The 27,204-nt window shown below is 43.9% G+C and overlaps 1 protein-coding gene across 1 annotated transcript in view; it reads right to left on the minus strand.

Moving 5' to 3' along the window:
* UBE3D (ubiquitin protein ligase E3D) overlaps nucleotides 1-26,835 on the minus strand; it is a 66,709-nt gene extending 39,874 nt beyond the window's left edge. Inside the window, exons 1-7 of the mRNA XM_054162493.1 lie at nucleotides 26,771-26,835; nucleotides 26,051-26,250; nucleotides 23,943-24,033; nucleotides 18,500-18,731; nucleotides 10,106-10,175; nucleotides 5,573-5,642; nucleotides 4,158-4,266 (exon numbers count right to left, since the gene is read on the minus strand). Of these exons, the coding sequence (XP_054018468.1) occupies nucleotides 4,158-4,266; nucleotides 5,573-5,642; nucleotides 10,106-10,175; nucleotides 18,500-18,731; nucleotides 23,943-24,033; nucleotides 26,051-26,250; nucleotides 26,771-26,835 (837 nt within the window). The remainder of the gene's footprint in view (nucleotides 1-4,157; nucleotides 4,267-5,572; nucleotides 5,643-10,105; nucleotides 10,176-18,499; nucleotides 18,732-23,942; nucleotides 24,034-26,050; nucleotides 26,251-26,770) is intronic.
* Between the last annotated feature and the right edge of the window lie 369 nt (nucleotides 26,836-27,204).

Consider the following 27,204-nt stretch of genomic DNA (forward strand, 5'->3'; position numbering starts at 1 on the left):
TGGTCTAAGCACCTGTGTTGGTTTTAGGCTATGCCTTTAAAATTGAGTTACAGGGTTTGAGCTGAAAAGTAGAAAAATGTAAAAAAATCACTATGGGGTATAAAAAGGAAAATAAAAGGCTATTCTAAACAAACTCATTGGGTAAATATCTGGATTAAGAGGAGCTGTACCATAACAATTCTTTCCCTTCTTTCTCTTCTCTTCTGATCTCAGCTGGCTTTGCTTTGATCAGGAGAGATAACGTGCTCTGGCTGACCTTGGCTAAGTCTAACCCACTGCTTAACTTCTCCAGTCCTCTCTCTTTTGGGACAGGGAGTGAGGGGGCAGTGGAGCAGCTTCCCTGCTCTTTTTGATCAGGTTGTTTTTTCATGTTGTTTGCTAATTGTAAAAATCTGTATAATATTGTATATACTGTATATTTTGTACACAGTCATTCCATTGTAGAGTGTAGACTCAGGGAAGACCTGAAGGGAGGTTGTAGCCAGGTGGGGGTTGGTCTCTTCTCCCAGGCAACCAGCACCAGAACAACAGGACACAGTCTCAAGCTGCACCAGGGGAGGTTTGGGCTAGATGCTGGGAGGAGGTTCTTTGTAGAGGGAGTGACTGGCCATTGGAATGTGCTGCCCAGGGAGGTGGTGGAATCACCATCACTGGAGGTGTTTAGGAAGAGACTGGATGGGGTGCTTAGTGGCATGGTTTAGTTGATTAGATGGCGATGGATAATAGGTTGGACTTGATGATCTCAAAGGTCTTTTCCAACCTGATTAATTCAATTCAATTCACTTCAATTCACTTCACTTCAATTTAACCAATTAATTTCTATTCTATTCTATTCTATTCTATTCTATTCTATTCTATTCTATTCTATTCTATTCTATTCTATTCTGTTCTGCTTGTAAATACAGCTTCATTTGCTTCTAACTGGGTTGGTGTGGCTAAAAGTTAATGCTGGGAGAAAATTTCAACCCACAGAACCATTATCTGATAACAGTTCTCTCCCATTTCGGTATATATTTATTTTCTTGGAGTATCTTCCCACTCCCTCTCCACTCACTCCTGAAATATAAGCTGCTTTACTTTCAAAACACATTACAGGCTAGTCTCACTCTGAAAAACATCTTTCATTCAGTACTGAAAGACTGGAGTTAGTATTCAGACACTCCAGACTCTACTACACACCTATTGATTTTCACATCAGGCTGACAACATCCATGGGCTCAAATGCCTGTATCTCTCCACAGAACTACTCATTACCCTCTTTCAAACATATCTCTGTTTTTACAGAACAAGGGAAAAACAGCATCTATTAAGATGCTGCTGTGCTGACCAATAATGTACCTTGAGTACTATGTCCAGTTCTGGGCCCCTCAGTTTAGGAAAGATGTTGACTTGCTGGAACATGTCCAGAGAAGGGCAACAAGGCTAGTGAGGAGTCTGGAGCACAGCCCTGTGAGGAGAGGCTGAGGGAGCTGGGGTTGCTTAGCCTGGAGAGGAGGAGGCTCAGGGGAGACCTTATTGGAGACCTTATTGCCATCTACAACTCCCTGAAGGGAGGTTGTGGACAGGTGGGGGTTGGTCTCTTCTCCCAGGCAACCAGCACCAGAACAAGAGGACACAGTCTTAAGCTGCACCAGGGGAGGTTTAGGCTGGATATTAGGAAGAAGTTCTTCCCAGAAGGATTGGCCATGGGAATGGGCTGCCCAGGGAGGTGGTGGAGTCACCATCACTGGGGGTGTTTAAAAAGATGGGGTGCTTGCTGCCATGGTTTAGTTGATTAGATGGTGTTGGGTGACAGGTTGGACTTGATGATCTCAAAGGCATTCTATTCTATTCTATTCTATTCTATTCTATTCTATTCTATTCTATTCTGTTCTGTTCTGTTCTGTTCCTTTTTTACTTTTGTTCTCCTATCATTATCCATTTGCTGTCCTCATTCCTAGCTTGCAAGTCATGAAACTTCAAGGCAGGGAACCCTTCAACACTGGCGTAAAGAGAGGAGGTAAGTAATTTACCTTTTAAAGAATGTGAAGAGGGCAGAGATAAAGAAAGAGAAGATTTTTATTTACTGTCATCCTTAAAAAAACACCAACATATAAATATATGGTATACAGCTTTCAGGAATTTGGTTATCACCAACTTGAACAACAGAAACTCAAGAGATGAGTGAATAAAGTATCTGGCAATGTTAACAGGTGCATGCAGAGGAAACAGGAAGAGGATTATACATGATATTTGTGGTTTAAAAAAAGATTTTAGGAAGACTTTTGAGAAAGCTTAGCCTTAATTAGCACATCCACAGCCTAAGCTGTGTGCATTCATGTATGTAAGCATAAACACCGTGAAAGAGAATCTTTGGCTCCCTGTCAAAACAAACAAGTGGGACAGCCGGTCCATGATGCATCAGTGATGAGACCACTTGTCTGACTTGGCTGTGTACCCACAGCCTCAAGCACCTACATTTTTTACTGTTTAACTGTTTTCAATCATTAATATAAACTGTGCTTACATTACACTTGTGTTCACAAGGCCTTTGAGTCCTATGATTTAACTCGTGATTCCTGAATGGTGCATATATGGTACCTAGGAACCTCACTCTGAGAATGAGCAAGAGCTTTCTGAGGTTAAATACAAAAAAGATACTAACAACTCCCTAGTAAAAATAGTAATGGAACCCCTATTACAAGAAAGATCTGAATAGGCTGGAACATGTCTAGAGAAGTGCCACAAGGATGATCAGAGGGCTGGAGCACCACTCCTATTAGGACAGACTGGGAGCGCTGCTGTTCAATCTGGGGTTGTTCAGTCTGGAGAAGAGAAGGCTCCAAGGAGACCTTATTGGAGGCTTCCAATATCTGAAGGGGGCCTACAAGAAAGCTGGGGAGGGACTTCTCAGGGTGTCAGGGAGTGATAGGACTAGGGGCAATGAAGCAAAACTGGACATGGGTAGATTCAGACTGGATGTTAGGAAGAAGTTGTTCACCATGAGCGTGGTGAGACACTGGAACAGGCTGCCCAGGGCGTTGGTAGAAGCCTCATCCCTGGAGGTTTTTAAGGCCAGGCTGGATGTGGCTCTGGGCCAATGGAGGATGTCCCTGCCCATGGCAGGGAGGTTGGAACTAGATGATGCTGGGGGGTCCCTTCCAACCCTGACAATTCTGTGGTTCTGTGAATGGGAGTCCCTAATTTGGGCTAGTTCAGCCTGCTCCTTTAATCAATACATTGGCAAAAATGTTGCTGTCTTGGCACTAAAATGTCTTTGAAGCAAGAGATATACACTCACCTGGGAATCTGGATGTTTGGGAATCACAGAACTTGGACAATGTATGTAAAAAGCAGTTTATTTAATTAGATTGCCTGGACAATGTATATATAAAGCAGCTTGTTTAATTACCTCAAGCAAGTGCATCTCTAAGTTTATCTGGGGCAGGAAACTACAACCTTCCTTTCTTTATCTTTGTGTCTGTGAATTATTCTTATGAACTTCAGATCTACAAACCCTGGGCCTCCCTTTAGCTCATGAATAAAAGAAAACATCCCTGGTGATACCAAGTGCAACAGCATTAAGATAATTCCAGGCCCAAGTTCCTATCCATCTTAAAAGTTTGAGGAATTCAGCTGTCACAATTTAAATATCAGGCTTAGCCAAGTTTAACAGCATTAGAACATTAAGTATAATAGGCAATTTTATTTTTGTTTCCACCTCACTTTGCAATGCAATGTACTATGTTAGCAGTCCCTGCTGACTTAAGACAATACTTGTGAAGGATGCTGTACAATTTGATGAACTTTTGATGATTAAAGGTAAGAAGCACTGGAGCAAGAAGATGAGATCTATTATAAAGTCAAAACTTAAGCTCTTCATAGTTTCTGAATACAAACCACAGAGTTATCTCTGTGCTGCTTGGGGTGCATCTGCAGCACTTTCAGCACTATATTAACAGAACAAAAATTCTGTATGTATATTTACTTAGAATAAAAAACAGGGGGGGGAGGGAATTTCTTACTTGAACTCTTCAGAACTGTTTCCAGAATCTGCATTTGTTAATTTTCTTTAAACATACAATCACCAAGAGCACAAATAATGCCTTTTAGGAGCTTGGATTCACAGATTGAACATTTTCAACAGGATGAAGATTAAAAGACAAAAAAAACCTTACCAAAATGTAGACTTTTTCATTATCCCCTTTTATGGTGAATCTAAAAGTGCTTTTTGCAGAGGACAATTCCACAAGACACTGAGCAACCATGCTCTGCACAAACTGAGACCTGTTGCAGAATTAACCACATATTACATGTTTTGTAACAACCACATGGGCAAAGTCATTCACTGAGTCATTACTAGTATATGAATATCTCCATACTGTCAATTCCACTACATCCACAATTAGTTTTAATTGAAAGACAGAGTTTATCTTTCTCTCCCCCCAAACCAGAGGACTTCTTGTTTCCTTCAACAGCAAATTTTTTTAATCATGGTATCAGTCAGGGTTGGAAGGGACCACAAGGATCAGGTAGTTCCAGCCCCCCTGCCATGGGCAGGGCCACCCCACACTAGATCAGCCTGGCCAGAGCCTCATCCAGCCTGGCCTTAAACACCTCCAGGGACGGGGCCTCAACCACCTCCCTGGACAACCCATTCCAGGGCTTCACCACTCTCATGGTGAAGAATTTCCTCCTCACATCCAGCCTGAATCTCCCCACCTCCAGCTTCATTCCATTCCCCCTAGTCCTATCACTCCCTGAGATCCTGAGAATTCCCTCCCCAGCCTTCTTGTAGGCCCCCTTCAGATACTGGAAGGCCACAATTAGGTCACCTCAGACCCTTGTCTTCTCCAGACTGAACAGCCCCAACTCCCTCAGCCTGTCCTCATAGGAGAGGTGCTCCAGCCCTCTGATCATCCCCATGGCCCACATTGCTCCACAACCTTTATTTTGACCAACACTAAATGTCAAATGCTAAATAAAAGCTTCCCCCCCCCATATGTTTATACATAGATGAACAGAAAGTTAAGAACAATTCCCACATTCCAAATGCAACAGAAAAGGGAAAGAATTGTGACTAACACATAGCACATGAAAACAGGATGGCTAGACCAAGTTCTGTTCCATCTCAGCCTTAACTTCAAAGTGAATTACTTGAAAACTTCAAAACTCTCACTTCAGTGCAGCTTTTCAATCTTTACTTAACTTCACTTAATTTTAATTCTACTCAATTTAACTTTACATAATGTGACTTCCCATTCCCACCATTAGGTACCACACAAGCAGTCAAAAATAAATAGGCACTGCATTGTAACTTAATTGTACTTAATTTTAACTGACTGAAGAGACACTGGGACAAATCATATGCAGCCTCTCCCCTCTGTTATATACAAGCACTCACAATAAGAATCAAACAAAATTGGGCAAGTGACTTCAGTCTACATTACCTTTACCATGCTTAATTTTCTGACCATTGCATAACATTTGACAGCACTTTGTTAACAGATTCAGGAAGTGAAAACATTAGTGCATTTTGAGCACCCTTTCTAAAGTATAAACCTGAGCAAGCTGATTTCTTTTCATGTGTTACCTTGATGTTGGGCTGAAACTTCCCTCAGATGGCCGAATAAGTACCTCAGTGACATAATACTTAATGGTATCTAAAGGGACAAAAACATCTTTGTAAGCACAACAGAACAACCAACTGGGTAAGAGTAGACTATCACCATCCTAATTAAACTTTTGTTCAGCACTCAATTAAGAGGTGCAGCAGATGGTCAAATTCTGCTCTGGTTTGTGGGAGAAGCAATCAATGACAGAAAACACACACTGCCAGAAGAAAACTCCTCTGAGCTAATTACATGATCAGCAATTTGTCATTCACATCGATCCTTGTTTAACGCTGGGAACAATCATCTTGAAACACAGCAAGCAGGAGCTCAAGCCAAACCTGAAAGATGAATTGAAAGAACTTTCCTAAAGCACTGAGATCAGCATAGCTTACATAAGTATTTTATGCTGCTCAGTAACGCTGCAGTGAATCACAAGAGACAGTTTTAATAACAGCAGACACAGGGGAATAATTTTCTTCTTTGCTCAAAGAGCAGGAGAGGACTTCTTTCCAAAAATCACACTGACTGAAGACTAACACTGCATAGATTTTGAATTTCAATGTAAATGCTCCCCAAAAGCTCCACTAAAAACAGCCTTTAACACTAAATGCCAATGTTTGTGTATAGAATTTAACCTCCATCAATAAAGTCAGGTCATACTGAAGCCCTGAGTGGCTGAAGAGCAGCCAGGCAGAAAGGGACCTGGGGGTGCTGGTTGACAGCAGCTGAACATGAGCCAGCAGTGTGCCCAGGTGGCCAAGAAGGCCAATGGCATCCTGGCCTGCATCAGGAACAGTGTGGCCAACAGGAGCAGGGAAGTCATTGTGCCCTTGTACTCAGCACTGGTTAGGCCACACCTTGAGTACTGTGTCCAGTGCTGGGCTTCTCGATTTAAGAAGGACATTGAGACACTTGAATGTGTCCAGAGAAGGACAAAAAGGCTGGGGAGAGGTCTGGAGCACAGCCCTGGGAGGAGAGGCTGAGGGAGCTGGGGTTGTTTAGCCTGGAGAAGAGGAGGCTGGGGAGATCTTAATGCTCCCTACAACTCCCTGAAGGGAGGTTGCAGCCAGGTGGGGGTTGGTCTCTTCTCCCAGGCAACCAGCAACAGAACAAGAGGACACAGTCTCAAGCTGTGCCAGGGGAGGTTTAGGTTGGAGGTGAGGAGAAAGTTCTTTGCAGAAAGAGAGACTGGCCATTGGAATGTGCTGCCCAGGAGGTGGTGGAATCACTATCCCTGGAAGTGTTTCAAAAAAGGACTGGATGTGGCACTTGAAGCCATGGTTTAGTTGTCAGGAGGTGTGAGGTATTAGGTAATAGGTTGGATTTGATGGTCTCTGAGGTCTTTTCCAACCTGGTTGATTCTGTGATTCTCTGGGTCAATTCCACAAACACAGTCTTACCAGTGGGCTAGCAGGTTGAGCATATAGAGTAATAAATTCATTCCACAAAGCCTTAGCACGTGAACAGCAGCAAAGATTCATCAGTTCCATTAATTGTATGGGTAGAAGGGATTGTCTCATCTGATCTCTGTCCACACACAGCATTAATACTGGATGAAAGCAAGCATTTCAGGAAGACACTGACTCTGTTCCAAAGATGCCAAAAGACACTTAATCCCCTCACTTCTCTACACAAGTACCAGACTTTTTAATTTATCTTCACTGTTAGAAAACTGTATTTTACCTCTAAGTTTAATTTAAGTCTGCTCCATGCTGTGCCTAGTCCTGGGAGACAGGAGGGAAAGAAGCCAGTGAAGTCACTTCCAATTTCCCAGCAGTTATCCTGAGTAAGGAATTGGCACTAGTGTTGCAAGGCCATGGGGAATTAAGATGTTTTCTTACAGCAAGACAGAAGGTGGGATTTCCCAAGAAAGGGATCTTATGAGTACATGGGGAAAGAGTTAGAATACATAGAATACATAGAATAAACCAGGTTGGAAGAGACCTTCAAGATCACCGCATCCAACCCATCAACCAATCAAACACCACCCAAACAACTAACCCACGGCACCAAGCACCCCATCAAGTCTCCTCCTGAACACCTCCAGTGATGGCGACTCCACCACCTCCCCAGGCAGCCCATTCCAATGTGCAATCACTCTTTCTGTATAGAACTTTTTCCTAACATCCAGCCTGAACCTCCCCTGGCGCAGCCTGAGACTGTGTCCTCTTGTTCTGGTACTGGCTGCCTGGGAGAAGAGACCAACATCCGTCTCTCTACAACCTCCCTTCAGGTAGTTGTAGAGAGTAATAAGGTCACCCCTGAGTCTCCTCTTCTCCAGGCTAAGCAACCCCAGCTCCCTCAGCCTCTCCTTGTAGGGCTTGTGTTCCAAACCCCTCCCCAACTTCGTTGCCCTTCCCTGGACACATTCCAGCAAGTCAACCTCCTTCCTAAACTGAGGGGCCCAGAACTGGACACAGTACTCGAGGTGTGGCCTAACCAGTGCAGTGTACAGGGGCAGAATGACCTCCCTGCTCCTGCTGGCCACACTGTTCCCGATGCAGGCCAGGATGCCATTGGCCCTCTTAGCTGCCTGGGTACACTGCAGGCCCATGTTCAGTCTAGGAGCAGGGATAGCCAAGAGAGGAATTTCAAAGCCAAATCTGTCCTCCACAGCTACACCACTCTGATCCAGCTTTATCTTTCAGGCATTGATACCTCTCCAGAGGAAGCACCAAAGGTCAAGCCTGACCTCTAGTCTCTTTTCACAGAAAGAGTTCTGCCTAGACTTAACCCATACATCTCTGGTTAGGTTTTGTTTGTTCTTTTTCTTTGACCCCCTGCACAGACACTGAAGAAATATGGTTGAAACAACGGACTTGTTATCTAACTTCAGCCATACAGAGTCCAGACCAAATCTCTGCACATCTATGCAGTCTTTGCCTTTTCCCATACACTGATCACATCAATCAGTGGTTGCTACAACCACGTGAAGGCTTAGATTAAGGCATCCATTCTTTGTGATGACCTGTGAAGCATGTTTCCAACCACTGCTTTCCCAAAGTCACAACCTGCTTTCTGGACTTTCAAATGTCCCACCTTAAATTTTGTTTTATTGAGGCCTATACAGGTCAGAGAAAGCCTCCTGCAACACAAGACCTTCTGTCTGTGCCTCTTCATGACTTAAACATGCTTTGTATTTTCTGAGAAGCTTTTATATTCTCCAGATCTCTGGACTAAGTCAGGCTCATACTGACTCATGCAGTGGCAGAGGGAGAATGAAAGAATTAAGCCTGCTAGTAACAGTCTTATCATTGCTTCTCTCCTGTTAATAACTGCATTTTAAAACCCACCAGAGACCCATCTTCACACTACTTCAGGTAAATCCTGCTGATTCAATATAATGACAGCTTTTAAACCAATAATTTTATCACCTCATCATCAGATGATGACAAGATATAACCTGTTTCTTTGACAAGGCTTGCTTTTCATGAAACCAGAATGGCTGTCAGCAATCATGTCTTTAGCTCCCAGTTCTGTGTTAAGTTCTGAATTAATGTTTCCATTCATATGTAGGACTGACAATAAAATAAACAGAATTACAGAATTGTCAGGACTGGAATGGACCTCAAGAATCTTCTACTTCCAACCCCTCTGCCATGGGCAGGGACACCTCACACTAGATCAGGCTGCCCAGAGCCACATCCAGCTTAGAATCAAAAACGTACAGGGATGGGCCTTCCACCACCTCCCTGGGCAACCTGTTCCAGTGTCTCACCAAACTCATGGTGAACAACTTCTTCCTAACATCCAATCTACCCACTTCTAGTTTTGCTCCATTCCCCTTACTCCTATCACTACCTGACACCCTAAAAAGTCCCTCCCCAGCTTTCTTGTAGGCCCCCTTCAGATACTGGAAGGCCACAAGAAAGACTCCTCAGCACTTTCTCTTCTCCAAAATGAACAACCCCAACTCTCTCAGTCTGTTCTCATAGGAGAGGTGCTCCAGCCCTCTGATCATGGTCATGGCCCTTCTGTGGACATGTTCCAGCATGTCCAAATCTTTCTTGTAATAGGGTTTTCAGAACTGGATGCAGTGCTCCAGGTGGGGCCTCACCAGAGCTGTATAGAGGGGGAGAATCACCTCCCTCACCCTGCTGGCCACACTTCTCTCAATGCAACCCAGGATCTGGTTGGGTTTCTGGGCTGCAAGTGTACACTGGTAGCTCATGTTGAGCTTCTCATCTACCATGAGACTTACCTGTAATTACTTAGGTCCTCTTTTTCACTGTGATTCCTAGTAAACTGGTATTATGCACTGAATCTTCCAAACCCTTGGAATTGGCCTAATATGCCACAAAAGCAATAATGAGGAAAATCCCTGTTGGAAGTCACTTCCAAGTGATTTTTCCACTAAGCATGGAAACAACGATTTCACGTGTTCCAGACAGGAACAAGGCACACACATGAATCAGCCCTGCACCTGATCAACTACTTTCCTCTAGAGGTTTTAACCTCCAGTGCTCAGTGGCTGATGCAGGTAAGGGTGGCTTGGTTTGTTCATCACATACCTGATGATACCTTTTCTCCCAGCATCGTCTTGCAGCGCTTACAAATTACTCTGGTATTTTCCTTTGGTTTCTGTAGGACAAAGAAATGTCATTTAAATGTCACTCAGCTATTCTAAAACAAGGAATGCATCATTTTAGCATACTCCCCAGAGGAGATGGTGAACCCTGTCTTGTTTCTGGGCTCTTCATATTTACATACACACAGATTTCCATTCATTACTTCAGCTTTCTACACTTTGACTTCCTTGCAAGTTCCATGTTAGTTTTTCTAATCTGGCACTATGTACTGACCACTGGGCTGCAACAAGGGAAGTGTGGCCAGCAGGGCAAGGGAGGTGATTCTCCCCCTCTACTTAGCTCTGGGGAGACCCCACCTGCAGTACTGCCTCCAGTTCTGAAGCCCCTATTACAAGAGGGATCTGAAGGTGCTGGAAGGTGTCCAGAGAAGGGCCACGAGGATGATCAGAGGGCTGGAGCACCTCTCCTATGAGGACAGACTGAAGGAGTTGGGGCTGTTCAGTCTGGAGAAGAGAAGGCTCTGAGGTGACCTTATTGTGGCCTTCCAGTATCTGAAGGGGGCTACAAGAAGGCTGGGGAGGGACTTCTCAGGGTGTCAGGCAGTGATAGGACTAGGGGGAATGGAATGAACCTGCAGGTGGGGAGATTCAGGCTGGAGGTGAGGAGGAAGTTCTTCACCATGAGAGTGGTGAAGCCCTGGAATGGGTTGTCCAGGGAGGTGGTTGAGGCCCCATCCCTGGAGGTATTTAAGCCCAGGCTGGACGAGGCTCTGGCCAGCCTGATCTAGTGTAGGGTGTCCCTGCTCATGGCAGGGGGGTTGGAACTACCTGATCCTTGTGGTCCCTTCCAACCTTGACTGATACTATGATACTCTGCACAGCCTCTAATAGAACCTCCTAATACTGAGTGACTGGATAACAAAATGACATGGTAAATTCAATTTTCCTAAAGGAAAATAATGCACATGAAAAGAAGCATTCCAAAATAGATACATAAAATATTATGCTGCAATGTGACTAGCATCACTCAGTTATATGTTGTAGGCACTTGGGACAGTCTTACAGGAATAGCAGTTCACTGCTGAGCAGAGAGCAGAGTATGTCCACAGAGTATTTTGAATTACAAGGAAAGAGCTGAAGAACACAACACAGCATGTAGCATGAGATTCCAGAAAGGTGAGGTGGATTCTGTTCTTGAGCAACCTCCCTCCTTCAGCTCAAGCAGAAGCAAAGACAAAGGAGAACTGCCAGCAGTTCAAAACAAATCTCTGTATGTGGCAAGCAAACAGATGTAATGGGAGAGAGCATGAAAGGTGGAAAACTGAGGGTTTGTTTTATGTAACACTGAAATACATACAATAATGAATGTTTGGGAACAGATGAAGAGCTAACAAATATTTACTGTCGTAGTTCATGCTATGAAATTGTAACCTGGTTTGTATCAAAGACAAGGGAGGTACCTGTCACTCAATGCATGAACTAGTTTGGTACTCACTATAGAAAGTACTTTTCATATGAGAAGTATGCATAAGTTCAAAAACTCTTTAGAAATTCAGAAGAAGCAATGTTCAGTCCAGGCTTAAAAAAAAAACAAAACCCAAAAAGCCTGTGGATAACAACCCAAGAAGTCTCACCACTGCCCAAACCAACATCACTCAATACTTGCCTTACTCTTAGGCATCCATTAGAATGGAATGGAATAAACCAGGTTGGAAGAGACCTTCAAGATCATTGTGTCCATCCTATCATCCAACACCACCTAAACAACTAAACCATGCAACCAAGCACCCTACCAAGTCTCCTCCTGAACACCTCCACTGATGGTGACTCCACCACCTCCCCAGGCAGCCCATTCCAATGGGCAACCTCTCTCTCTGTGTAGAACTACTTCCTAACCTCCAGCCTAAACCTCCCCTGGCACAGCCTGAGACTGTGTCCTCTTGTTCTGGTGCTGGTTGGCTGGGAGAAGAGACCAACCTCTGCCTGTCTACAACCTCCCTTAAGGTAGTTGTAGACAGCAATAAGGTCACCGCTGAGTCTCCTTTTTTCCAGGCCAAGCAACCCCAGCTCCCTCAGCCTCTCCTCACAGGGCTGTGTTCCAAACCCCTCACCAACTTTGTTGCTCTTCTCTGGACACGCTCCAGCAAGTCAACATCCTTCCTAAACTGAAGGTCATTTTAGAGTAGATTAACCATGATGGCTTGTAACTACACAGAATCACAGAATGTTAGAGGTTGGGAGGGACCTCAAATGATCATCCAGTCAAACCCCCCTGCCAGAGGAGGATCTCCTAGAGCAGATCACACAGGAACACATCCAGCTGGGTTTTGAATATCTTCAGAGAGGGAGATTCCACAACCCCCCTGGGCAGCCTGTTCCAGTGTTCCATCACCCTCACAGGGAAGAAATTCTTCCTCCTGTTTCCATGGAACTTCCTATGCCTCAACTTCCACCATTGCCCCTTGTGCTGGCATTGGGCATCACCCAGCAGAGCCTGGCTCCAGCCTCTTGGCACTCACCCTTTACATATTGATAAACATGAATGAGGTCACCTCTCAGGCTCCTCCTCTCCAAGCTACAGAGCCTCAGCTCCCTCAGTCTCTCCTCATAAGGAAGATGTTCCACTCCCCTATCATTTTTGTGTCTCTGTGCTGGACTCTTTCGAGCAGTTCCCTGAGGTTCTTCTTGAACGGATGGGCCCAGAACTGGACACAATATTCCAGATGTGGCCTCACCAGGGCAGAGTAGAGGGGGAGGAGAACCTCTCTCGACCTACTGACCACAACCCTTCCAATCCACCCCAGAATGGCATTGGCCTTCTTTTCACCTCACAAAGGCAGGTTTTGAGGTATGCCCATTACAGGCTGCCTTCAGAACCTGTACTAGGGACCTTCAGACGAGGCAGGCTTCCAAGCACAATTATCCTGATCGCAACCGGAACAAGGCTTGGTTAATTGATTTATTCTAATCCAAGTGCCCTGAAGAACATGTGGTCTGTGATTAGGCTGATGATTAAAGAGATTATAGGTGACTCAAACAGACACACTGGGCTGATTTTTTTCAGTTACTCCATAGAAAAGATTAAGTACTTCCTGCTGGAGCGATAGGGAATGGGAAAACAACAGAGAGAGAGGAGTTAACCACACCAGTCTGGGTCATTAAGTAGGCTGTGCTTAGTCTAATGATCTGTGCTAAAATATTGCCATATAATTAGGAACAACAGAGCCAGAGGTGGCAAAATACAGGAACACAGAGTGGTAGGCAGTGAAAATCAAAATAATATAGAAAATGGTAGCTAACCAAAGCAGAGTTACTAATGAGATGCTACAAAAGTAAGGGTAAATATGATCTCTGAATGCATAAACAACTGAATAGTTGATTTGGATAAAGAAGCAAATATATCATCTTCAGAACTACTGAGATGATCACTGCTAAGCTGGATCTATAAAGTATGTTACAAATCAGAAAATGGTTTGGAAAACCACTAAGAAAAAAAAATCTAAGAAATAAACAGACTTTAGAGATAAGAAGAGATACAGAACTGCAATTCTTGGTGTGCTTAAGTTAATAAGAAGGTAGCAAGGATCAGGATGATTAACCACTGAGAGAGCTTATCAAGGAATGTGATAAATCATAGAATCATAGAATGGTAGGCTAGAGAAGGAGCCTCCCCAGCCTCTCTGGGCAGCCTGTTCCAGTGCTCCATCACTCTCACAGTAAAAATGTGTTTTCTTGTGTTGAGAAGGGCATTTCCTGTGACATTCATTGCCCCTTGTCCTTTTCACTGGGCTTCACTGAAAAGAGACTGACTCCATCCTCCTGACAACCCCCCTTCAGATATTTGTAGACATTGATAAGGTCCCCCTCTCAGCCTTCTCCAGATTAAACAGCCCCAGGTCTCTCTGTCTTTCCTAAGAGAGATGTTACAGGCCCTTAATCACCGTTGCAGCCCTCCACTGAACTCTCTCCAGAAGTTCCCTGTCCCTCTTGAACTGGGGAGATCAGAACTGTGCACAATATTCCGGATGTGGTCTAACTAGGGCTGAGAAGAGAGGGAGGAGAACCACCTTTGACCTGCTGGACACACTCTTAATGCACTGAATCAGCCATTTTGGCCACAAGGCCATATTGCTGTCCCATGGATAACTTATTCTCAACCAGCACACTGGATGTCTTTAAGCTATACCTCAGACAGAACTGAGGGATTTGATGCCAGAGTTCTCTGACCTGCACTGTGCAAATAGTAAAATGATCAAAGATGACCACTATAGCTCCCCAAACACTAGGATGCATCCTACATGCAATCTGAACTTAGGATCACGAAGTCCTGCTTGCTCCCCACAAACCAGGAATCAAACTAAAAGGCCCTGGGAGGGCCTGACAACCTGTATTTCGGCTTCAGAAAGCTAACTGTGTTGGAAGTACAGCACCTGTGTTAAGGAGATCAGACAAAACAGTTGGTTCACACACACAGTTTCTGCTTTTCCCAGTTCCTGCCTTGCTACTCCTCTCAAACATACACAGTTAAATTTACTTAGCCTGGAGAAGAGGAGGCTCAGGGGAGACTTTATTGCTGTCTACAACTACCTGAAGGGAGGTTGTAGCCAGGTGGGGGTTGGTCTCCTCTCCTGGTTGGCCAGCACCAGAACAAGAGGACATAGTCTCAAGCTGCGGCAGGGAAGGTTTAGGCTGGATGTTAGGAAGAAGTTTTTCATAGAAAGAGAGATTGGCCATTGGAATGTGCTGCCCAGGGAGGTGGTGGAGTCACCATCACTGGGGGTGTTTAGGAGACTGGATGGGGTGCTTGGTGCCATGGTTTAGTTGATTGGATGGTGTTGGGTGAGAGGTTGGACTTAATGATCTCAAAGGTCTCTTCCAACCTGGTTCAATCTATTCTATTCTATTCTATTCTATTCTATTCTATTCTATTCTATTCTATTCTATTCTATTCTATTCTATTCTATTCTATTCCATTCCATTCCATTCCATTCCATTCCATCCCATTCCATTCCATTCTATTCCATTCCATCCCATCCCATTCCATTCCACTTGCTTAACTTGAAGACAATGGATAAGTAGCCATGGTTTTGTGAAAACCAGTATCTGAAACTGGTACAAATACTACACAGCACAAGTGTATGACATACAGCACTTTCTTGAAAGCTACAGCTTGAACCTTTTTTGTTCTGGCTGCAGTTAGAGGAGATAGCAGAGAACTGTGCAATACTTTAGCTCAAAGCCACCACTAGCTCATTGTATCAACACAAAAAGCAGTAATTTTGGCTAGACTAATTAAATCAATATATCTATTTGACAATTTGCAGACTCTGGCAATCTGCAGACGGAGCTGGATCACCAGCCTAATATTTTCTATTTCTACTCCTAAGGATGCCTGATATAGTGTCAGGGAAAATATTTTCCCCCAGAGATGCTATTAGGATGCTGCAAGACCATGTGACACTTAAAAACTGTGTAACACTGGAAGAAGACTAATAGATGTGAAGAATTTGTTTGCCAAGGACAGATGCTGTCTTGGTCCCACTGGAGGCTGGGAAAGATGGTTTAAGCATCTCTGGTACATTCCTGCTACTATTTTGGTCATAAGCAAACACTTTCCAAAGAACTGCAATGCAATTAAAAAAGAACTTTCATACTGGGGCAGACTGCAACAATATTCTCTGAAATGAGAACATTTATGCCAAAAGCAATCCATCTTGTCTCTAACTTTCTATTCCTTATATTATGAAAGAATTCTCTGTTTCAGTACACGGGGTTTTTTTACCTTATTAGTCCAGTTTCTGCTGCTGGATCTTAGAGTTTTGCTAATTTGTTTGGCAAGCAAGTGATACTGGAAGCAAGTAAACACAGAAATGAGAATTCATTGCAAGAGTAAAAGATGCAGAAAGAGGGATTTGACAGAATCTGTTTAGGGAAACAAAAATGAAGATTCATCACACTAAACTACTATTGTCTGCCTCTGACAGAAAATAGCCTCCACCCTCATTCACAAATTCTGCTGTTATCCTGGTTTGACCCACATCTCAATAACATTTGTGTCCTACATCCTTTTATCATGTTCCTGTCTCAAAAACAACCCTTTTCTGGCAAACATTCCCTTTGACTGGAGAAGTGTGTCGGGCAGATTACTCCCCCCGGCTTTGGGCTGCAATACGAACTCCACGCAGCCTACCTCTTCCTGTCTTTGCTCCCATTGTTCTAAGATCTCTTTTGAGACTACTGAAATGTGAGATAATTGATGTGGGAGACCTCTGGCAGAAAGCATTGCCCTCTTGGAAATTTGGAATCTCCTGCCCAGCCTCCTTCATAAGGACACTTAGAAGAAACAAGAAGAAATAACCCAAATTGCCACAGAGTTAATCCAAATTAATCTGCTTCCCCCACGCCGCTATCCTTTCAGGCTATCAGTTCTTATTTTCCCCAGCCTCATCTTCTGCTTTTCAAGGATCAATGGGACAAGAAACCAAAGGGACCACAGCTGCAAGACTTGCAGATATGTGCTGTAGGACAGAACTGCTCCCCAAGCAGATGGCTGGCTTGGCTGCATTGCACCAGCAGCCCTTGAAGTGCGAGAAGAATCCTGGTGATTTAATTGAGGATAATACAAATCCCTAATGATGCTCAGCGGCAGCAGACAGGGATCCAGGGCTCGGGTGCTACTTCTCAACAGATTAAAAGTTTCATGTTGGGAAGCTGTTGTAGACATGAGTTGCCAAAGCAGCAAATGTTCCCATAATTGTAGAAGACTTTCAGTAATTAGGTTAAATGCATGGGACTGGAAGAAAAGATGTGACCAGCAGGTCCAAACTTTGTCAGCAACCTTTGTCCAGTTCTGGGCCCCTCAGTTTAGGGAAGATGTTGAGTTGCTGGAAGGTGTCCAGAGAAGGGCAACAAAGATGGGGAGGGTTTTGGAGCATAAGCCCTATGAGGAGAGGCTGAGGGAGCTGGGGTTGCTTAGCCTGGAGAAGAGGAGGCTCAGGGGAGACCTTATTGCTGTCTACAGCTACCTGAAGGGAGGTTGTAGCCAGGTGGGGGTTGGTCTCTTCTCCCAAGACAAGCACCAGAAACAAGAGAATACAGTCTCCAGCTGCACCAGGGGAGGTTTAGGCTGGATGCTAGGAAGGTATTCTTCCCAGAGAGATTGGCCATTGGAATGTGCTGCCCAGGGAGGTGGTGGAGTCACCATCACTGGAGGTGCTTAAGAGACTGAATGAGGCACTTGGTGCCATGGTTTAGTTGATTAGATGGTGTTGGGTGAGAGATTGGACTTGATGATCTCAAAGGTCTTTTCCAACCTGCTTAATTCTATTCTATTCTATTCTATTCTATTCTATTCTATTCTATTCTATTCTATTCTATTCTAAATAAGCACAAGCAGTAGATTAACAGAAAGGACTTTATGGAAATTTAGGCTTTGGTGAACCAATTTCTTGGATGTTCTTCTGCCAAAAGAAAAGATTATTGCCTGAACTGTTATACAAGTGCTGGTTTTCCTAGCCAAGTGAAGTATTGAATTTCCTTTCTTAATGACTTTTATCCCAACACTGAAACATTAGTATCTCTACAAATGTTGTTTTGTTTTGTTTTGTTTTCTGGGCAGCAACAAATTTTGGTATGTCTTAGCCAAATTATATCCTCCTTCCAAGAGATTTAGCTGATGGATATACTCCCTCCTGAAGCACCTCAGAAGCATCAACATATAACTACACAGTTATATCCTGAGGTGGCAGATCTCTTTCATTACACAAAGCAGTCAAACTCAATTTCCTTACTGTATTCTAAGAGTGTAAGACAGATCATCAGACACATCTGAACCCAAAACACATAGTGATTTTTCCAAGCCTTTCTAAAGATAAAAAACCCAAACCAACCAAACAAAAAGTGAAGAAAAAACAAGCACTTCCTTTGATTATATTTATGGACATGCATCCAAGCATAATTTAACAGAAAACCAACTGTGACTTCAGTTTCATTCTTTGCTGCACTACCCTTGGGCAAACACCTAACCTGTTACAGTCACTATCTAACCAAATGTTAATGTCCCTCACTCAGGATACTTTGGGGGAAAACACTCAGGTTTAGAACAACCTAATTAAATAGTTTCTAACTCAGTGCACAGGAAGTTCTTCTTACATATCTAGGTCAGTATCAAGACCATGGCATGTGCTTTAGAAAATGTAAATTACAGCTTAGAATATTTTCTGGCTCCTGCACAACTGAATGTCAACAGCTTCCTGTGACCTTCACAACAGCTCTGTAAAACATACAAGACAAATAGACCAGTGACACACACAAAAAAAGCCTTTTACAACAACAAGAGAAAAGTCCAAATAAGAAGTACTTAAACAAAATACTTTACCAAGTTGGAGCCACTCTGAGACACGTGGTGCCCAGTCTCTGGGCAGCACATGGAAGATTTAGGCCCATGTGATTCATTTTCTGAACTCAGCAGGAAAAAAGTATCTCCAAGAAAACAGTCATCATGCTGAGGGTGCAAAGTGCTCCTGGCAAAGGGGTTAGGGTGACAACACCACTCTTCAACTAAGGCACTCCAGTCTTCGCTTGGTAGAGGGAGAACTCTCTGAAATTTCCTAGGAGGGAAAAAGGAGAACTGTATTTCAATACATGTCATTCTTTCCTAAGAGACTAAATGAGAGCTTAGATTCCTCACAAAAAGGGAGGGAGGTATGGCATTTTCTCAAAAGGAAGAGCTTGGCTCCTTTCAGTCAAAGGTACTTTCTTTGGATGAATTCTGAAAAAAAGCAGTGGCTGAGTGTTTCCTGCCAAGTTTGTGATGAAGCATCTCCCAAAGGTGAATCTCCAATGACTGTAAGGCAGAACTTGGCATAGTCTTCTCTTGGAAGGAATCATGTGGCAGAGTTCTATCCAGTCATGAGAAGTATTGGAAGCATTTGCAATTATATTTATTACCACTTCTTGCAGAGTTCCCTTGCACCAAATGTTGATACAAAACCAGCAGAAACAGACTACTGCCACAGCAAGGGAGAACATGTCCCCTAAAGTCCCTCAAAGTCAGATAGCAGACACTGAAAGAGCTAAATCAACATTTAAAAAAGAAAAGGATAATGTAATCTTAATTTAGAGTCAGATTCAACTTTCAGAAGCCACATACCATAATAACCTAAATCCCTTTCTCCCAGGCAGCTGCATGGACCAAGGAGGCTGCTCCAGGCAGTATCAAGACTCTGCTTTTGTTATCAGCATTGTTTGTAACTTACTTTCTTGGGTTTCATTGCTTTCTGCACTCTTCCTAATTTCCTTGATTACTTCCTTTGATTCCTTTATTTCTTCTGCTGTTGCTTGAAACAGCAAGGGACAGAGCTTCTTGATTCTACTGCTTACTTAAAATCTGCAAATACAACTTTGCTTCACAAATAAACACAGAGCTGCTAAGCCAGCAGTTAGACACAGTCCCTTTCTTGCAGTTCACAGACTATTCTCTTCTGAAGGTGCCAGTTCTTCCCATTGTAGTTTCCTGTGCCCTTTTGTATTGTTGGGTGGATGAAAAGTAAAATCTTCCATAAAAACTTTCTTTCTAGCTCAACAATACATTTTAAACTGTGCTTGCCCCACCTGCAGATAAAAGTTGGAATAGCTCCTCCTCTGACCCAGCCTTACCTTAACTAAACGATTGCCTCTTGGCACTACCCAGAGCTGTCTTCAACCTCTGTGGTCTTCTGTATTGTCAGAGATACAACCACATCTCTGCCATGGTGGGACCTTAATTCTGGTGTTGGCCAAATGACTGATTTGTCAAGGCCGGATAGGACAGGATAGGACAGGACAGGATAGGATAGGATAGGATAGGATAGGATAGGATAGGATAGGATAGGATAGGATAGGATAGGATAGGATAGGATAGGATAGGATAGGGCAGGGCAGGGCAGGGCAGGGCAGGGGAGGGCAGGGGAGGGCAGGGCAGGATAGGATAGGATAGGATAGGATAGGATAGGATAGAATAGAATAGAATAGAATTAATCAGGTTGGAAAACACCTTTGAGATAATCAAGTCCAACCTATCACCCAACACTATCTAATCAGCTAAACCATGGCACCAAGAGCCTCATCCAGTCTCTTCTTAAACACCTCCAGTGATGGTGACTCCACCACCTCCCTGGACAGCACATTCCAATGGCCAATCACTCTTTCTATGAAGAACTTCTTCCTAACATCCAGCCTAAACCTCTCCTGGTGCAGCTTGAGACTGTGTCCTCTTGTTCTGTTGGTGGTTGCCTGGGAGAAGAGATCAACTCCCACCTGGCTACAACCTCCCTAAAGATAGTTGTAGACATCAATAAGGATGAGGCCTTGAGCAACCTGGTGTAGCACTGTTAATGACAATGCCACGGGGGTTGGAACCTATGAATTTGTCAATGAGTTCCAATGCCTGGGTTCACACTGAAAAAAAGAAGTCTTCATTCCTATGTATGGCCCTTTAACTACAGCATCAAAAACCTGGTATTGCTCAGAAATGGCGTTACATACAAGGGGAGGGGGAAGACAGTTTACTTTGAAATGCAGAATAATGCTGTCCAGTTTCATTACAGCTCTTCTTTGCCCTCACAGCCTAGAGCATCAAGATCTTGAATTCTTGCCCCCAAAAAGCACTTGCTCCAAGCTGTAGGAATTTGCTAAACAAACTCCTCCTAAGTCTGAGCTATACAGAAAATACAGCATTCCCACTGTATTTTAGGCTTTTAGCATTCACAGGCAGGAACACATGTTCTGGATCACCCACTAGAACTGACAAAATGTAACACTAGGAAAAACACATCTTTCCAGAAAAACAAAACATAAAAACCCAAGAAATGTGAAGTTTATTGAGTGCTGACTAACTTGAGGCTGCTAAATACGATAAACCCAGGGGACTTAGCTCTGAGTTTCTACATCAAGATAGCCACCTAAGCTGTCTTCACAAGGAGAAACAAACAGTTCTTAGGTTGAGACCTCCAATATAGCCAGGCTGACTGTCCTTCTGGAGATAGCTTTATCTCCAAAGAGAGAAGTCTAGGTAACTAATTTTAAAACCCTTTAACTTCAATACTAGTCTAAAAGTCTCCTGCCATAAGATACAATTCTCAGGAGGGCTCCCATGCTAAGCTAAGTATTCAACCACAGAGACCCATTTAAGATTGGACTAAGAAAGATCATCTCTAACACCATCAGTATCTGAGAACCCAGTACTATCAGCCTATCTATTGAAAATTCTGAAAGCTGGAAGTAAAATGGGCTTTTAACTTTTAAACACATAATCCTTCTGTTCTCTCTTTAACAGCAGTCCTCCTTATTTACTTACTGAAACATCTTCAGCAGACCAGCTTGAGGGTTAATTGTCATGCTTAAAACTATTTATGTAAGGAAACATGCAATTAGAAGATTTTCTCTCCTGTCAGTTTTACAACAGAATACTTACACAGCACAAATTCTTACCATTTTGGCTAAGGACAAAGTTTATTGCTTCAGAGTCAATTTAATTTTCACAGCATTCAGCCTTTAAGAATTTCTTCCTGACAGAAATAAAGCCTTGAAGAATTATTTTATAGCTGAGCTACATGTAGCCTAACTGGAAGGAAATAAAGCAGAAATAAAGTATAGCAAATACTTTGCAGCTCTTAAATCATGGAAGGAAAAAAAACCCAACCACAGTCTAATCACTTCCTCTAATGGGGGTAATACAAGAGTAATGGAGAAGAGTCAGAGCATAAACCCTAACCTCTGAAGAGCTATCAGATTCATGGAAGGAAAAAGACCAAGCCAGGGGATTTCAGACTACATTTTCTTGCATCAAGGAAGCACTTACATTTAAGCTATTCCTAACATATTTCTCTAATCAAGTCTTTAAAATTATGGCTTTGAATGTAGTCTCTAATAGTTAAAAATAAGCTGTAGCATTTTGAGTTTGGGGTTTGGTTAGATAGGTAGGTAGGTAGGTAGGTAGGTAGGTAGGTAGGTAGGTAGGTAGGTAGATAGGTAGGTAGATAGATAGACAGGTAGATAGATAGACAGATAGATAGATAGATAGATAAATAGATAGACAGATAGATAGATAGGTAGATAGAAAGAATTCCTCTTGCTTCAACTAAACATTGCTGCCACCTTCTTTGCAGCAACTTTTTATACTGGAAGAGTCCTATGTCTTCTCTACTGCCTTATCTAAACTAAATGCCATTTATTTCACTTTCTTCTCAAAGGTATCATCTTCTAGGTCTCAGATTTTTCTTATTACAGATCCTTCCCCAGAAATTCACACTGCAATAAATCCCCACCCAGTGCTGCTATGTCACACTCGGCTCTGCCCAGAGGCACACATACAAATTCTGGAGTTAGAACATTCGACTATGCTGCTGCCTTCCTTTCAGAAGTGCTGAAGCAAAAGGTGTTGGATATGCTGGCAACACCACTCTCCTAACCCTTGTCTTAATCACTGTTTTTTCAGTGATAAATTTGAGGGGCTCAGAAGTTCCCTGCAAGGAGAAATGCCAAGCAAAGAGACAGGAACATGCCTTCTTTTCCTTTCCTCAACAATTCTGACTGCATCACATTATAGGATAGAGAACCAAATGAAATAAACTTCATGCATATGAATTTGAGGCACTGAATTTTAGGCAAACACACACTCAGAGAGAAAAATATAAAAGTGCAATGTCTTTTGAAATCAAATATTACTGACTAGAAATCAGCAGTTTCATTACTCAACGAATGTATCAAAAATAAGACTTATTACTAGACTTTCTGATGTGACATTTCAGAAGAGAAAGCCAGGAAATCCTCATTCAGCCACATTCAAGCCATCCATAATTCCATATGTATGACAAGAAAGTAACAGGATTTACAGCATATGCCACATGTGTATTCCCATTTTGAGTATTAGGAGTGACACAGATCATAAAGGGCTGCATGTGCATCTCTAACAATCCTTATATATCCACCTGAAGCTGTCAGGATTGAAAGAGACAGAAACTGCATGAGCTTTTCATTAAAATGCTTGCAGACTTTCTAAAGAACAGAGTGGAGGTCTAAAGAATGAGGTCTTTCTAAAGAACAAGGTTGAGTCACACAGTTAAGAAATGGGTCCTGTGCTTTCTGAATTCAGCATCCCTGAACTGCACTGGAGTTTGGCTTTGCCTAACAGAAAGGGAGCTGTGGTCAACATCCTCATTCTGAAGGGTATTTAGAAGCCTGAGCAGAACTGAAGAGGCCCCCTGAAGTGCAGAGGAAGAAGTCTAGGCTCAAATTTTCAGTGTCATTTCCCTTCAACACAGCAAAGATGTAGGCTACTGAAAGACTAAATATTTTTTTTTAATCAGTGAAAACGATGAACATTTTTCCAGGCCAAAATGTTACAGCTTTTTATTTGCACAGCAAAATCAGAAGCTGTTATGATGAGTGCAAAGAGACTCTGTATGGGAAGAAAAAAAGCCTAGATCTCAAAGCAGACATTTCACACATAGGGAAGCCCAGCTACAAAACAAAACCTCTTGATCAAAGCATAGCAGACAAGCAGGAAAAGAATCCAGACTTCCCACCTTACAAGGCAATGTACCAAACTCCCTTTGTCGGGTACTTCTCCTTTCCAGCCAGAATCAAACCAAGAATACACAAATACAAGGTGAAAAACTGTTTCAGGCAATTTTGCTTTTAGTCATTCCTAATGCTTCAGAAGTGTTTTTATCTAACCATTGCAAAATAAATACCTTTTAGCTGTCTAAGTACACAAAGTAACACGAATACCAATCGCTGTGGCATTTATTGCTAAAAATACAAGGCACTGCAGTACTCACCGGCCTTTTACTATGATGTCACCACAGGATTGACAGTAAAAGACACAATTCTTCTGGGGTTTCAGGGTTTCTCTCAAATTAAACACCAAATCTATGGAGAGAAGAAGAGACACTCAAAACTCTGCAAGATTTTCAGTCACTCAAACAGAAAAGAAAAATCCTGCCACGTGTCTGACTCCGAACAAGATGAGGATCCAACAAACAAAACAAAATGCTGACAACCTTAATTTATTCCTCTCCAGAAGCCAAGTACTAAGTTTTGGGGAAAACTTCTCATCTCCACCTTATGCCCCATACTGCTGTGTAGGGGTGTTATATCTGAATAATTATTTTCAAGGTGGAAATCTCCACAGGGGGAGTTGAGGTATTGCTATCATTAGAGAGGCTGTATAGATAAAAATTAAATACCACCCTGCTGCAATGCTATTTCTGCTAATCAGTTCCTCTGCCATGCGAGGGTACACCCCAATATGTCACACAAAATAGTTGGGAGTCGGGGAGCACTAGTTGGAAATTTTCAAGCAGGTAAGACATCCTCACCCACTGTGGTAGCAGTCAAGGGAATAGGTAGTGAGCAATACCCTCTGCAGGCCAGTAAAGCACCTAACAGCCTCACAAAAGCCAGCTCAGAAAACGTTTCCAAATGGAAAAGGGAGCAACAAAAGCCTCCAAAAATTAGGTGGAAGAGATTAGGTGGAGGTGTTCGAGAGGGGACTGGACGTGGCACTTGGTGCCATGGTGTAGTAGTCATGAGGTGTTGGGTGACAGGTTGGACTTGATGATCTTTGAGGTCTTTTCCAACCTTATTGATTCTATGATTCTATGACTCTATGAAATGTAAAACTGTAAGCCTAGCTCTAGGTTTGTTTTTCACCTTCTCAAACTTAAGACTCAAAGTATATACTTGGCACTGGCACTGAGATTTATGTTGCAAACACAAATGAGAAAATACTTTTAAACCCTCCAGAATTTAATACAAGAAACAACTATTTATCATATGTTGCTAAACACCAGGTTAGCATACTAATATAAGACATTGAAGGGTAACTAAGGTTATGCAATGTATACCATGTGGCTCATATACGTGTTTTTCATTTGCACAGCTTTCAAAGGTAGATGCTTAAAACTTAGTCTTTGATCTTTTAAAGTAGGTTTCATTAATAAGCCACATTAAAGAATTTTTGTATAATGCAAAATGCATATGCAAAGTGCATAATTACAGCTCAACATGCAGAAGCAACCCCAGCATATCATCAAATCAACAAAGTACTCCAGTGCACTTCTGGTGCTGAAACCATTATGGCACATACTTTAGTGGTCATTTCTACTTTAAAAGCACAGAATGGCAATTTTATGTCATTTAATGTATGTCTCCCATCCTATTATAGGAATCTAAATGTACTGTGCTTGAATGAAAGCAAGCACCAGCTCTATTACCATGCTTCCTATCTATGCAAATACATCCTGAACCTGAATTAACATCATGGAAATAAAGCAGGTAACTTTGCAGATGTTGCCTGCAACATTAACCTCCGCAAATGGAGGCTGTGAGAACAAGAAGCCCCAGCACAAAATCACAATCCTTTATGATTACATGGTCAGTGACAACCTTAGTGTGATAGGGTCGATGAATCATATTGCTGCATTTCCTGCTGCCCAATAAAAAGCTGAGTGAAATAATATCATTCTGAAGTAAAATGGGAATGCTTGGGGGAAGAAACAAGGACAGATCTCTAAACTCCTACACAGGACTTACTCAGCAATCGTGTTTCTCTTTCATTATACCACTTCCTGCACTTTTGATTTTCAAAACTGACAGTTTTATTAGTTTTTTATCAGTTCCTTATCTAAACCAATTCGGAGCTAAAGAGATCTTTTTAGACAGAACACCACCATATGCACAACGCAAGCCGGGAACTCCCGCTGCTTTCCTTGGGTTGGGGTGTGTGTGTGCTGCAGAGCCTGCACTTTAAAGTCTCTGTCTGCACGCCACTTAAATCAGCACGGTTTCAGGTAACCCAAAGCAACGAAGCTTTAAGCACAGACGCACCCTGCCCGCGCCCGCTCAGCGCCGAGCGAGCAGCAGGGCGGCTCCAGCGCAGCCTTACCGGAGCTGGGCAGCGGGCGGCGGAGGCGTAGCCGCAGGTGGAAGCCGTCGCCAGGCAGGCAACGCAAGCCGCGGCAGGAGGACGGCGCCAGCCTGACCTCTGGCGGTAGCGCCGCCGCCTCGCAGCTCTCACCGCTCCTTATTTCCAAACGGTCCGTGCTCAGGCAAACGTCCACTGGCGACGCCGGGAGATCCCTCTCGCTGGGGACGCAAAGGAACGGGTTTACCTCAGAAAAAAGGTGTCAGGACGAGCTGCTGTTTTAGACACGCAGACCGCGACGGGGGGGAAGAAGCCTCAGCGCTAAGGCGCCGGAGCGGTGCTGCGGCTCGCCCAACGCAGTAATAGCTCTATGGCAGATGGAGACACAAGGCGAGGGCTGCGTGAAGCGCCGTGGGGCGTCCCGCTTGCAGCCCGAGGCTTCGGTGGACTGAGCCTGGCGTGGGCCCGCAGCTGCCCCGCGGCCCGAGTCGCGCCCCGGGCCCCACGCGGTAAACCAAGGTGAGCAGCAGACGAGAGAAATAAACCACCGTGCTCAGGAAGCATTTATTTAGGCAGTAACTCGGCCTTTTCCAAATTTCAAAAGGGAAGGGCAAGGGGAAGCGCAGGTACATAACCCGGGTTCCGCCGCCGTTCAGGGCTAAAGACCCTAAAACCCAGGCCCGCCTCCCCCCGCCAGCACTGGCCGCTCCGAGCGGCGGAAGGCAGGCAGCGCTGCCACACTACCGGATAACCAGCAAGGCGCTCTGCGTCCCCCGCCTGATCTCCAGCAGAAACCCTCCCGCCATGCCGGAGAAGAAACAGCTCCGGCGGCCCGCGCAGGAAGTGTCTGTTCCTCCGCCGGCCGGCGAAAGCAGCTTGTGGCCGCCCGCTCCCCACAGCGACCCCTACAGCTCGGCGGCCCCCGCGACGCCCCGGGTGGCAGCGGTGGCAAGGTGCCCCGGAGTGGCTGCCCCGCTGCTTCCACTCGCTCCGCCGGCGGCTGTCGGGTCGGGCTTGGGTGGCCGAAGCCCTGAGGTGGAGACTTGCACAATCTGCCCGGGCAGCCCTGCTCCAGCACTCAGCTGGCCTCACGGGGTTTCTTACGCCTAACATGAACCTCTTGTGTGTTAACACCTTCCTGACGTCTCCTGTCCTCCTGCCACGCCAGCCTGTTT

This window comes from Dryobates pubescens, chromosome 6 (genome assembly GCF_014839835.1).
Source record: "Dryobates pubescens isolate bDryPub1 chromosome 6, bDryPub1.pri, whole genome shotgun sequence".
Lineage (NCBI taxonomy): Eukaryota > Metazoa > Chordata > Aves > Piciformes > Picidae > Dryobates > Dryobates pubescens.